At 38.8% G+C, this 14369-nt stretch overlaps 1 protein-coding gene across 4 annotated transcripts in view; it reads left to right on the plus strand.

Moving 5' to 3' along the window:
• TMTC2 (transmembrane O-mannosyltransferase targeting cadherins 2) overlaps positions 1–14369 on the plus strand; it is a 394840-nt gene that overhangs the window by 288019 nt on the left and 92452 nt on the right. For all 4 annotated transcript variants that reach the window (XM_072724508.1, XM_072724507.1, XM_025992193.2 and 1 more), the window contains one exon: positions 14085–14166. In XM_072724508.1, coding sequence (XP_072580609.1) covers positions 14085–14166 — 82 coding nt within the window. The remainder of the gene's footprint in view (positions 1–14084; positions 14167–14369) is intronic.

The raw sequence follows: 14369 nt of genomic DNA on the forward strand, positions 1-14369 counted from the left end.
TATTTCTATTTTCCTGAAATACTGTTTTTCTCTACCTTTGGCTTTTTGATTCAGCCTTATTAACAGCCTGCATTCTTGGCATCTCATACGTCCCAAAGGTACCTCAGTCTTTACCATTTTCCACACTAATCTTTCTTCCTTATCCTACTAATCTTGCTCCATTATTTACAAGCCTTTTTCTTTTTCTTTTTTTTCTTTGCTTTCATAATCAGGATCCTAGAGGTCATCTCTGTTACTTCCATCTCCCTCATCCTACCCTCCCCCTCTCCTGTCCATCAGGCAATTTTATCTATAGTATCTAAATATCTCTCATGTCAATCCAGTAATCTTTATCTCCGTTAGGAACCCCATCATTGTTTTTAAAAGCCTGGACTAACCTGCTCCCATGCCTTCTGTTCCCATTCCAACCCATAAGCCATACTGCCTTCAGAGTGATTTTTACAAAACAGATAATGGCAGTTCCCTTTTTAAAACCCGTAAGCCAGGTGTGCTTTCCTTTTCCTTGTGTTTTCAGGTGCCTTTTCTCTTTCTGTCTCCCTTGTCCTAGCCTCTCTATACGGTGGGTTTGTGTTCCTGCCACAGAGATTTTATCCTTGCTGTCTCTCCACTTAGAATACTTTTTCTCCCCTTCAACTAGTTAATCATACACATCTTTCAGATTTTTAGAAAAAGTAGCAGTTCCCTTGAGAAACTTAGTTCTGAGTACTCAGCTAGGTCAGATCAGCTGTTCTAAGTGAAATTCCATAGCCGTTATTTTTGTCCTGCCCCTAACTACTCTTGTTTCGAAAGCTTCATGAGTGCAGAGGTTATGTTTTATTCACCATTTTCATCCTAGTACTCTTTTCTTTCTTTTTTTTCATTCTTTTTCATCCTAGTACTTAACACAGTGATAGACACATGAGAGGTACCCAGGAAATACTTGTCGAATTAAAATCAATGAATAAATTTAAGGAATTGCTAAAAGTTCATTATTTTAATTAAAAACAGACATTTTTCGGTTTGGTTTGTGATTTCAAGATAAATTACAAGCATTACTCGAATGTCTAAAAATAGCCAATTTTGGGCAGCCTGGGTGGCTCAGCGGTTTAGCGCTGCCTTCAGCCCAGGGCGTAATCCTGGGGACCCGGGATCGAGTCCCACATTGGGCTCCTACATGGAACCTGCTTCTCCTTCTGCCTGTGTCTCCGCCTCTCTCTCTCTCTGCTTCTGTATCTCTCATGAATAAATAAATAAAATCTTTAAAAATAAATAAATAAATAAAATTAAAATAGCCAGTTTTAATATTTTAAAATAATTGGCATAATTTTTTTGGGGGGGGGTTTAAAATATTTTATTTGTTTGCGAGAAAGAGGAGGGAGGAGGGGCAAAGGGAGAGGAAGAGAGAGAATCCCAAACTTGGTTCAAACAAAATTTTTACCTCACCACTTCATCAGACATTTTAATAAAATATCTGAATATTCTTCTTATCAACTAATATTATGGATAGGGAAGAATGATGGTAATATGTTGATTTTAACTTGACATTGACCTTAGTATAACAATGCAACATAACAACCTAAGCAATTTGCCCAGATGGAGCTTACAAGGTGGTTGTATCCTATCAAATTAATTATCTCCCACTGAAATGTTCTTGCAGTATGTGTGGATGACCTCTTTAAGCTTGAAGGGAAAATACACAAGTGAACAGATGTAGAAAGGAAATGAACACTTGTAATATAACAAGAAATCTGAGTAAGCTAAACACCTTCAGTTACATAATATTTTAGAAATTAGCTGCTTGTATTATAAATCTAACTTTTTTACTCATACGTCAAAGCAGTATAGAGAGCAAAGTATAATTTAAGACTTTTAAATTACTATTTTAAATATTTATGAAAAGCAGGTTGCTTACACTTATTGTAAGATATGTATTTTCTCTTTTATTGAAAATATTAAAATCTAAAAGTGCCTTTTGTTTTGTTTTTCTCATTTTTCTTTTTCTGAGCCGCCTCCCCTCCCCCCACCCCAGCCTCTTGGCATTCTTGCAAGTTTTCTTTTACTTTCTTCTCATGCGAGGTACCTGGTAATGGGTGTTCTTTCCTCTTGCCAATGCTTGGTCTATGGCCTCCTCTCTGGCCAGTCTTACCTTAATTAGTTCTCCACACTCTCTTGCCCTGACATCTCAGTCAAGTAGAACTTGATGACTCCACTGTGTATTTACTTTTCCCACTTGAATACGTGAACCTGCCTTCCCCTGGGTGCCGCAAACAATGGATGCAGCGTTGTCTCTGATTTCTGTTTTTATGGTCTAATCCATCAGCCGCCTATCACCCTGGGATTCCAAATCTTACTACATCTTTTCACCTCCACTGCTTCCACCCTAGTCTTTCCCACAGGGTATTAACAATCTTCTAAATGGTCTCCCTGCTTCCCTTCTGGGCCCACAACACTTTTCCACCCAAAATGTGAAGTGTTTTCATAAAAATGTAAGTTTGGGATCCCTGGGTGGCTCAGCGGTTTGGCGCCTGCCTTTGGCCCAGGGCGCGATCCTGGAGACCCGGGATCGAATCCCACATCAGGCTCCCGGTGCATGGAGCCTGCTTCTCCCTCTGCCTGTGTCTCTGCCTCTCTCTCTCTCTTTCTGTGACTATCATAAATAAATAAAAAAATTAAAAAAAAAATAAAAATGTAAGTTTGATCAGAGTATACCTTTGTGTAAAATCATCCATGGTGTTTGGAATTCCAGTGCATGTTTCTGCATCCCTTGCACTAAAACTGAACTGATACAGAAAGGATTAATGAGTGCGTAAGGATTACACACTCATGAGCTGTTCCATATTTTTTGGAGTTCTCAGAGTCTGTATGACCCTTTCCTAGTTAACACCAAGGAAATGATATGAATCAAGGCAACATGTGGCATCCACTATCAAAACTGTGATTTTTGTGGACGCATTCCTGGAAAGCCACAAACTACCAAAACTGGAACAGGAAGAAATAGAAAACCTGAACAGGCCAATAACCAGGGCGGAAATTGAAGCAGTCATCAAAAACCTCCCAAGACACAAGAGTCCAGGGCCAGATGGCTTCCCAGGGGAATTCTATCAAACGTTTAAAGAAGAAACCATACCTATTCTACTAAAGCTGTTTGGAAAGATAGAAAGAGATGGAGTACTTCCAAATTCGTTCTATGAGGCCAGCATCACCTTAATTCCGAAACCAGACAAAGACCCCACCAAAAAGGAGAATTACAGACCAATATCCCTGATGAACATGGATGCAAAAATTCTCAACAAGATACTAGCCAATAGGATCCAACAACACATTAAGAAAATTATTCACCATGACCAAGTAGGATTTATCCCCGGGACACAAGGCTGGTTCAACACTCGTAAAACCATCAATCTGATTCACCATATCAGCAAGAGAAAAACCAAGAACCATATGATACTCTCATTAGATGCAGAGAAAGCATTTGACAAAATACAGCATCCATTCCTGATCAAAACCCTTCAGAGTGTTGGGATAGAGGGAACTTTCCTCGACATCTTAAAAGCCATTTACGAAAAGCCCACAGCAAATATCATTCTCAATGGGGAAGCACTGGGAGCCTTTCCCCTAAGATCAGGAACAAGACAGGGATGTCCACTCTCACCACTGCTGTTCAACATAGTTCTGGAAGTCCTCGCCTCAGCAATCAGACAACAAAAAGACATTAAAGGCATTCAAATTGGCAAAGAAGAAGTCAAACTCTCCCTCTTCGCCGATGACATGATACTCTACATAGAAAACCCAAAAGCCTCCACCCCAAGATTGCTAGAACTCATACAGCAATTTGGTAGCGTGGCAGGATACAAAATCAATGCCCAGAAATCAATGGCATTTCTATACACTAACAATGAGACTGAAGAAAGAGAAATTAAGGAGTCAATCCCATTTACAATTGCATCCAAAAGCATAAGATACCTAGGAATAAACCTAACCAAAGAGGTAAAAGATCTATACCCTACAAACTATAGAATACTTCTGAAAGAAATTGAGGAAGACACAAAGAGATGGAAAAATATTCCATGCTCATGGATTGGCAGAATTAATATTGTAAAAATGTCAATGTTACCCAGGGCAATTTACACGTTTAATGCAATCCCTTTCAAAATACCATGGACTTTCTTCAGAGAGTTAGAACAAATTATTTTAAGATTTGTGTGGAATCAGAAAAGACCCCGAATAGCCAGGGGAATTTTAAAAAAGAAAACCATATCTGGGGGCATCACAATGCCAGATTTCAGGTTGTACTACAAAGCTGTGGTCATCAAGACAGTGTGGTACTGGCACAAAAACAGACACATAGATCAATGGAACAGAATAGAGAACCCAGAAGTGGACCCTGAAATGTACGGTCATCTAATATTCGATAAAGGAGGAAAGACTATCCACTGGAAGAAAGACAGTCTCTTCAATAAATGGTGCTGGGAAAACTGGACATCCACATGCAGAAGAATGAAACTGGACCACTCTCTTTCACCATACACAAAGATAAACTCAAAATGGATGAGAGATCTAAATGTGAGACAAGAGTCCATCAAAATCATAGAAGAGAACACAGGCAACACCCTTTTTGAACTCGGCCACAGTAACTTCTTGCAAGATACATCCACAAAGGCAAAAGAAACAAAAGCAAAAATGAACTATTGGGACTTCATCAAGATAAGAAGCTTTTGCACAGCAAAGGATACAGTCAACAAAACTCAAAGACAACCTACAGAATGGGAGAAGATATTTGCAAACGACATTCAGATAAAGGGCTAGTTTCCAAAATCTATAAAGAACTTATTAAACTCAACACCAAAGAAACAAACAATCCAATCATGAAATGGGCAAAAGACATGAAGAGAAATCTCACAGAGGAAGACATGGACATGGCCAACAGGCACATGAGAAAATGCTCTGCATCACTTGCCATCAGGGAAATACAAATCAAAACCACAATAAGATACCACCTCACACCAGTGAGAATGGGGAAAATTAACAAGGCAGGAAACCACAAATGTTGGAGAGGATGCGGAGAAAAGGGAACCCTCTTACACTGTTGGTGGGAATGGGAACTGGTGCAGCCACTCTGGAAAACTGTGTGGAGGTTCCTCAAAGAGTTAAAAATAGACCTGCCCTACGACCCAGCAATTGCACTGTTGGGGATTTACCCCAAAGATTCAGATGCAATGAAACGTCGGGACACCTGCACCCCGATGTTTCTAGCAGCAATGGCCACAATAGCCAAACTGTGGAAGGAGCCTCGGTGTCCATCGAAAGATGAATGGATTAAGAAGATGTGGTTTATGTATACAATGGAATATTACTCAGCCATTAGAAACGACAAATACCCACCATTTGCTTCAACGTGGATGGAACTGGAGGGTATTATGCTGAGTGAAATAAGTCAATCAGAGAAGGACAAACAGTGTATGTTCTCATTCATTTGGGGAATATAAATAATAGTGAAAGGGAATATAAAGGAAGGGAAAAGAAATGTTGGGAAATATCAGGAAGGGAGACAGAACATAAAGACTCCTAACTCGGGGAAACGAACTAGAGGTGGTGGAAGGGGAGGAGGGCGGGTGTTGGAGGGGAATGGGTGACGGGCACTGAGGTGGACACTTGACGGGATGAGCACTGGGTGTTTTTCTGTATGTTGGTAAATTGAACACCCATAAAAATTAATTAAAAAAAAAAACTGTGATTTTTTGGAAGAGGAAAATTAATTCCAAACTCCTTGCAATGCATCCTAGGCCCTATTCAATCTCGTCCATCCTATCTCTCACGCTTGTTTCCTGTGATTCTCTGTGGGTATTACCCCACTGTCACCATACTGGTTTTCTTGTTAAGTCCTTATTCTCAAAACAGCCAGATCTTCGCATGGTTTGCTTACTTCCTTTACTTAGATCACCTCTCACATGTCACTAACGGCCTTTCTGGAACATTTTTCAAAATTCCCCCATTTGTATATGTCTCTCTTCCCTTAGCTTACGTGAAGTTTCACCAGAGTTCTTAAGAGTAACAGACAGCGTCCTTCCTTATGTATAAAAACTATCCATTTGCCACTAAAATATGAACTGCAGGAGGGCAGGAACATTGTCTTGATTACCAGGACCTGGAACACAGCCTGTTCCATGGCAGGAGCTAAATCCATTTCTATGGAGTGACATGTCACATCTCTGAAACCTTCCCTTTCCCTCGTTTAGTAGACTAAGTTGCACTGTGTTCTCAAGACACTTGAGTTGGACTCTAAAGCAGCACTGTTTTTTAAAAGCCTCCATAGATAGGCACTTCTCTCCCTCTTAGTCTTGAAATACCCAGGAACCAACCCTTTCATTCACCTCTGAAACCTCAGGAATAAAAAGAGCCAGTGATGCAGGAAGGACGAGGCTCCTCTTAAAGATATTCTTTACATTTTTTTTTAAATGTGGGGCCCCAGGGGTCTCAGTCGGTTAAGTGTTCGACTCTTGATTTTGGCTCAGGTCGTGATCTCAGGGTCATGAGATGGAGCCTCACATCAAGCTCTGAGCTGGGCATGGAGCCTGATTAAAATTCTCTTTCTTTTTGTCTGTCCCTTCCCCCTCCCTCTCTTAAAAAAATAAAATAAAAGTAATTAGGACATAAACTACAATTTACAATCACATAGTTCTCTTGTGGTTCACATATTTTTTTTACAAAATTATTTTATAGTTACATAGCATTTCACTGAAATGGTATTTGCTTCACCAAGTCCATGCTGATGGATATTGAGTTTGTATAAACAATACTGCAATGAAAATGAATAGCCACTTCTTGGTATTTATAGATATTTCCTTAGAACCAGTGCCTGGAAATAGAATTGTTTGGCCAAACTATATCTGATTTAAAGATTTTTTTTTAATTTTTATTTATTTATGATAGGCACACAGTGAGAGAGAGAGAGGCAGAGACACAGGCAGAGGGAGAAGCAGGCTCCATGCCCCAGGAGCCCGACGTGGGACTCGATCCCAGATCTCCAGGATCGTGCCCTGGGCCAAAGGCAGGCGCCAAACCACTGTGCCACCCAGGGATCCCTGATTTAAAGATTTTTGATACATATCATATTGCTCCCCAGCAAGATATCACCACACTTTTGCTGTATTTTTGCTGTTCGTTGTATGAGTGCTTGTTTTTATGAACCGTCAGTAATATTGAGTTCTATTATTTTGAGGGAACTTCCTTCGCAGATGAACAATAACACTTCAGTATATTAATTTGCGTTTTAGATAAATTGAATATTGAGTAGATTTTGCATGTTTTTATAGCAATGTTAGTCATTATTTTTTGGTATTTTGAAATTGCTCCTTTATGCCTATTTTGTTCATATAATGTATCTCACTTTCAGGCCAAAAACTCAACTATATGTGGAGAATCCACTTCTTTATCTTCCTTGAATGAAATTCAGTCTGTTGCAGTCTTTCATGCCACTTGGTCAGCCATTTAATTTCAGCCGATTCTGTGGCCTCCTCCTCTTCCAAAGGTTCACCTAAATCTGAGGAGCTCAACAGTGTTCAAAAAAGCTGGGAAACAGGTTGCCCTGGTCACGTTGGCTGGAACTGATACCTTTACTTTGAAGTCTGATGGCTCTGCGGGGAGGACCCGGGGTTGGGTTTCAGGGAAGTTTTGCTCGGGTTGAGAGTTCTGGGATGCAGCCTTGCTTAGGCAAGCCAACAGAGCATCTCTCCCTGTGGAGTTCTTGACGCCCATTCTGCATTCTGCCCCTGAGCATTGTGAGGCCTTCCCTGCCACCGCTGGCTTCCCTCAGTGTCATTTGACACAATTTTTCAATGAGTTTAGGCCTTCTACAAAATATTCCAAGTATCGTTCAGGCAGCTTCTGCTTTGGGATGTTTAGGAAAAGAGGTCACAAAAGGCCTGGAACTTACAGAAAGGGGGACTAAAAGGACAGTTCAGGGAGAAAGAAGTTAGTTTCAGTAAGCTATTTGGCCACATTCATTTTTGTTTCTTATTCTATTTTAAAGCTTCTGGGAAGAAATATTATTCGTTCCCTAAAAAAAAAAATGTCATGGTCAGATTTTTAGATACCTGATATTTTGGTGGGAGAAGTATTTTAGTCCTATGGAGATGAAATATTTCATCGTGGAAGTTACCACCGCCCTTTTGCTTCGCCTCTAACTGAAGTCAGCTCTGGTTGATGATATACAGTGACATGAGGGATATCGGATTAAACAGCTTGATATGAATCATCTCGGTTTGTAAAAATTAGTTGAATTGTTAGGCTTTTTTAAATGCCTCTTTTTGTCTTTTGGGGAGGAGACACTTTTATTTCCTATAGACACTTCATACATAAACACAGTGATGCTAAAGTAGACCATCAAGTAATGCTCTTTCTATTTGTAAATGGTGGTCTTCTCAAATTAAAGTTTTCAAGAGTATCTTTATGGTTGCTTTTCCTTCCTTTTGTGCTCATTAAACCACAATCCGTGTTTAAACAATACATTTACCAAACGACCCTTAAGCTTTTGGGCCTGTTTGGCTGCTTTCCTTTCTTCTGTATCCTTCATCTAGATAGATACTTACATGTGAAATGAAGATGTGAATGTAATTGGTTGTGAAAAATGACCACTATTCATAATTGTCAAACATCCTCCAAGAGTGAGCACTAAAATTCATGGAACTGCCCACTAGATACACAACTGCAGGAGGCTTCTATACTAGACTTACAGTGACCTCTAAATAAGGAGCAGAGACATGGAAGGGAAATTGGTTTGTTCTTTGTGTTATTCTAATCAATAGTCCTGGCAACAATGAAGACACAGATAGTCTCTGGTTACGGTGTAGATCTTTGGTTCCAAATGGGCCTTGCTGTGAGGAACTGTTTTTAGGTTTTGTTGTTTTTTTATTTAATTAATTAATTTATTCATGAGAGACACAGAGAGAGGGACAGAGACTAAGGTAGAGGGAGAAGCAGGCTCCCTGCAGGGACTCCGATGTGGGGCTTGATCCCAGGACCCCAGGATCACGCCCTGGGCCAAAGGCAGATGCTCAACCACTGAGCCAGCCAGGCGTCCCTGTTTTTAGGTTTTATAAGCAATGGTTCATGTTAAGTTTCCAGATGTGAAATGAAGAAATTACTACTTTGTCCACTGCTCTGTACTTTCCTGAAAACGTGTGAATATGTGAACTAAGTAACTAAGGAATAACTATAAGCTGTTAAGTTATATAAAGACAATATGGTTAAGTTATATAAAGATAATAGTGACAGCCTATTTATTGATTGACTGGTTATATTTACACAACGCTTGAATGTAGCACTAATGTACTAGCTGCAAAGTGTCTAATCTAGGACTATTCTGAGTTCAAATGTTAAGAAAGAGTATTCACCAAGAATTTCTCTAGCTGTTTTATGTCTTTGACTTCTTAATCTGCATCGTCGACTGCTCTTTTTTTCCAGGATACTGGGTTTTTGTTGTTTTAACTGACTTTGTGTGTGGGTACACTGAATGACAGGTACAAACTCTAAATACTTACCTAGAATTACAATTTTGCAAAAGTTAAATATCCACTTTCCAAGTACTTTATATGTAAAAGATTTGGTCTGGTATCTTAGCGTTCAGGTGGTACAGCTAGAAAGGTAGGAAAGGACTCTGCAAAGTAATCTTATCATCACAATTAAAAGAAAAAGGAAATTTCTAGCAGTTGGGGCCATCAAAGAAAGCTTTATAGAAAAGTGAGGCTTCACTTAAAGACTTGAAACAAAAAACGCATATGAATAAGTAAAAAGTGAGCAACGTTACAGACTGGAAGAAATAATTTTTAAGGGGAGACATGGGAGCTATGGTTAAGGCAGATGAGGAAATTGATAAGATATAGGAATTTATCCAGGAAGATTTGAGCAGGATTGTTTTAGATTTTAAGAATTAAATTGATTATTAAGTAGAATGAGCAGAAACTAGGAGCTTTTAAAATAATTTTGAGCAAGAACAAAACATAAAAACAGTTTCACTTAAGGAATATTAAATCTGATTAAATGAGGTTTATTGAGTCAGGACACCTGAAATCTGTATCATTCTAGGTGGGAAATGAAGAGGGGCTTTTATTTGAGGCAGGGGAAAGTATTAGGAATGAGAGACATCTTACAGAAAAAAAAAATTGTGAAATTTAGTTTCTATCATGACATGAAATTTAGAAAAGGATTTTTAAATTTGGGTAATTAGGAACCAAATAGTGGCATTGAGGTTGGAAGGAAGAATTCTTTTGAAAAGATCGAAGGAAGAAATATCAAAGGATGTCAGAGTTTTATATGATCTGTCTGAAGCTTGTTGTTTCCATATGATTTGTGATTTTTTTTTAACAACCCTCCAAAATTGGTATTAATCATGTTTATTTTTCCAAAGTGAGGAAAAAGAGACTCAGTGATGTTATAAAAGATATTCCCAAATCACACAGTTAAATAAGTCAAGCCAGCAAATTTCAAATGCAGGCTTGTTGTCTCTGGGCCAGTTCTTTCAATGAGAATTGGAGAAATTGTTTGCCCACAGTGCTTATTGGGTTATATGTTTGTTATGTGCCTTTTGCAACTAGGACCTGAGGCCAAGCAGTCTGGGTTGTTCACAGTTACAGCGCCGTTCTTTAGAACTGTGCAAGGCAAACAGTAGGTCTTCAGTAAATAATTTTTAACCAACAAAAACAAAGGAACAAGCACATAAACAAGTTACAGAGATGGTGGTAGAAACTGAGCCTCTCAACTCACATTTCCCTTATTTGTCACAGCTGACCACAGTCCCTTTTACTGGGTTTTCCAAACCACCACACATGTTCAAACACCAACCAATATACGAAATAAGTAATGGTGCCTGATGTGAGGAGTTAGGACAACCAGTGACTACTCCATAATGCTTGCTTGTAGAAAATGCTGACAAAATCTAAAAAGTACCAAGAAAAACTTGCTGAGAAATGACATTTTCTTCTCCACTTTCTTAACTGCCTTCTCTCTAAAACAGTAATAGTTGAAAGAATAAATTGGATTAAACATAGTATTAACCTCCCAGGCACTGCATTTCTACCCAAGACCCAGTAATATGTGTGTATGGTTGGTTTATGCATTTGGGTGACTCTTGATTTTATATACTGTTGTGAGGACTTGATTTTCCTCCTCATTATTTGACATTCGACTAAAGGGTGATCAAAGCAGAAAGATAGGTTTTTGCATGATGGTTTGGTACTCCCCTACCCCCTCCACGCACCCCTCAGGAAGAATGTTCTGGTCTTCAGTGTGTTTATTTTGCATGTAGGAGGTGTTGGGACTCATTGCCTTTAGTAACTTGGTCCACTGAGCAACCAGAAACCATTGTCCTTTGAGATCTGATGCGTGTTTTTACTATTGTTTTGCCAGTGGACTACACACAAGCATTTTATAACCCCATTTACTGTGACACTGATAAATGAGCCAGTTTCTTCTCACTGGAGAGAAAAACTTAAGTTCTTAAGTGGAAGAAAGTCCACAGACCCGCAAATATACAAAAGGGGTATATTTGTGTATATTATATGCAAATATATCTTTGCGTATAATATTTGTACAGACTCTTTACCAATGATAATTTTCATTTTGTGTCTTTTATTATCTTCTGCAAGTTATTTGTACATAATTTTCTGATGATGATTTAAAGGCTGACCATGTGTTTCTGGAGCTATATATATAACAAAACATATTCTTTGACATTCAGAATTCTACATTCTAATGCATACTGTATGTGTGTATAGACCAGTAGTTAACATTTTTACAAACTTACAGTATACCCAGGTACTATACTAACTGCTTTATATGTTTCATCTCAAATAATCTACTAATGTTATAAAATAGATTTGATTGTTATGTTTTCTTTAAAAAGACTACGCTTCGTTTTTAGAGCAGTTAGTTTTAGGCTTATGAAAAAAATCGAGGGGCGCATGAGTGGCACAGTCAGTTCGGTGTCTGACTCTTGATTTCAGCTCTGGTTTTAATCTTAGGGTCATGGGGTTGGGCTCTGTGCTCAGCATAGAGTCTTCTTGGGATTGTCTCTCTTGCTCTCCCTCTGCCCATCCCCCCACTTGTGTTCTCTCTCTCTCTCTCAAATAAATGAATCAATTAAATAATGAATGTTTTTAGAAATTGAGCCAAAATTTCCCATATGCTTCCTTACTCTCTTACTACCCTACATGGTTTCCCTACTATTATCAACTTGCATTGGTGTTGTACCTTTGTTACCATTGGTGAGCAAATACTGACACATATTTACTAGAGTTTACATTTGGTTCACTGTGTTAATATAGTCGATGAGTTTTGACAGATATGGAATGACATGTGTCCACTATTACTGTCTCCTACAGAACAGTTTCACTGCCCTAGAAATTCTCTGTGTTCCACCTATCTTCATTTTTATAAGAGAAAACATAACAGCTAAAAGATGATACAGTTTTCTAAGGGTCACGTGGTTACACCGGTAGGGTCGCTGTTGTGCCTGCCTAGAATCTATGATCTGAACTTACATATTACACTCATTACACTGCCTGATTCACCACAGTTATTTAATTATTTTAAGGACTCTTCCCTTTGTAAGAGTCTTGCGAAGTCTTACTAACTTATGAAAGTATGGTCTCTACAGGGAGCATTTTGCCTGTACTTTCCTTCTTTTCCTTTGAAGTTAAAATATTGTGAGAAAATATTGCAGGGAATTAAGATTTTAATTACTGAATATTTGGCAAGACTTGTTAGTTAAAGAGATGTTATTGACCAGAATAGCATTATTAAAATGAAAGAAGAAATGAAGATGTCAAGTGTCTGCTGTCTGCTATAAGAGATAGAAGCTGTATGGGGACTGGGTCCTACTGGCTAGAGGAATGGGTGAATAAAGGATGTAGCAACAGTGAATTTTTTAAATGAGTGGATCAACAAAAAGGAGGAGTAGGGGAAGGAAAAATCAGTCAAAGTTGAATGCAATGTAGACTCTTAGGTTAACAACACACCTCTACTTTTGGAAGATCTATCTCCATAACAGTGGTTTAAGAAATACAGCTGAAAAAAGAGAAAAATGCTGCCTAAAGTTCATGTGATAGGTAGTATATAAGTTAGAAGGAACAAGGAGATAAGATGCGTCCCCTGACTCTATACCATGACTCCTGGACACCTCTGCCACCCAGTGCCTCACTGCCACTCTTGGAAGGCATAGCTCTTCATTCCAACCTTGCAGGACAAGACAGACTTGCATTTCCATTGGAAATGGAACTTGAAAGTTCTTCTGGGGGCTCTTCTACCCCAAACCACCCCTTTATGTTACTCTGTAGGCAATTTTGGTTCAGAAGCTATAACACGGTAAGGAATATATAGTTTCAGGATCTGCTAAGACTGATAATGTTTCATGAAAAATCCATGTATTGCATAGAAGCCTCCCCCCCTCCCTACTTTTTGCTTATTTTCTTCTGAGGATGATGGTCATGTTTACTTAAAATTAAAACTATAGCTCGGAAGAAGTGCCAGCCTCAGATTAAAATCCTGGTTTAGGAATATTTTAGTCCAGAATGATATCAGCAAGAATAAGCAGTAGTTGCTTGAGATTCAACAAACCGTGATCTAGTTTCTTCATATGTAAAGTGAACCATTAGGACAAATCATGTCAAAAGCTAAAATGCTCCAAATTCTTTAATAAGGAAAAAGAAATGAAGAGGAAACAAATGGAAAGGAGAAAATAAAATAGAAAATGCAAATAATGGTTTCCACCATTGCTTAAAACTATCTCATCCTTTTGGTTTTTGTGGAACTCTTTTCTGTTGCCTTCCTGGCCTCTTCTCTGATCTCTTTGGTGAACTCACTGTCACTGTCTGTTCTTCCAATCTTGGTGTTTCCCAGGATTCTGATTTCAGTCTTGTGTCTCAAATACTCTCCTTGATCATTCTTGTTTAGATAAAAACCCTGTGTGTGTGTGTGTGTGTGTGTGTGTGTGTGTGTGTGTGTGTGATGATTACTAAGTAGACCTCAGTCTACTTACTTCATTTGGGCCCAGGAGGTAAAGAATCCTTCATGATCTACTGCTGAATCATCCATTTTCTCTGTTTTTCAAGGGTCGTAAGAGTGAGGCTGAAAAGTTCTTCTTGAAGGCTATTGAGCTGGATCCCACCAAAGGAAACTGTTACATGCATTATGGTGAGTGGTTGAGAGTTTTTTCCATGTCCCCCACATTTACTGTTAATGTTGATGTAAGTTTTAGGATTTGCTGGCAAAGAACATTTTGAGAGGGCATGGACTTGATTGTTGCAGATTTTGCCTCATGCTGTAGTCTTAGCTTCTCGTTCAAAGCAATCATGTTATCAAGGGCTATGCATTATATTTTCCATTAGTAGTTTTCA

Source organism: Vulpes vulpes, chromosome 10 (genome assembly GCF_048418805.1).
Source record: "Vulpes vulpes isolate BD-2025 chromosome 10, VulVul3, whole genome shotgun sequence".
Taxonomy (NCBI): domain Eukaryota; kingdom Metazoa; phylum Chordata; class Mammalia; order Carnivora; family Canidae; genus Vulpes; species Vulpes vulpes.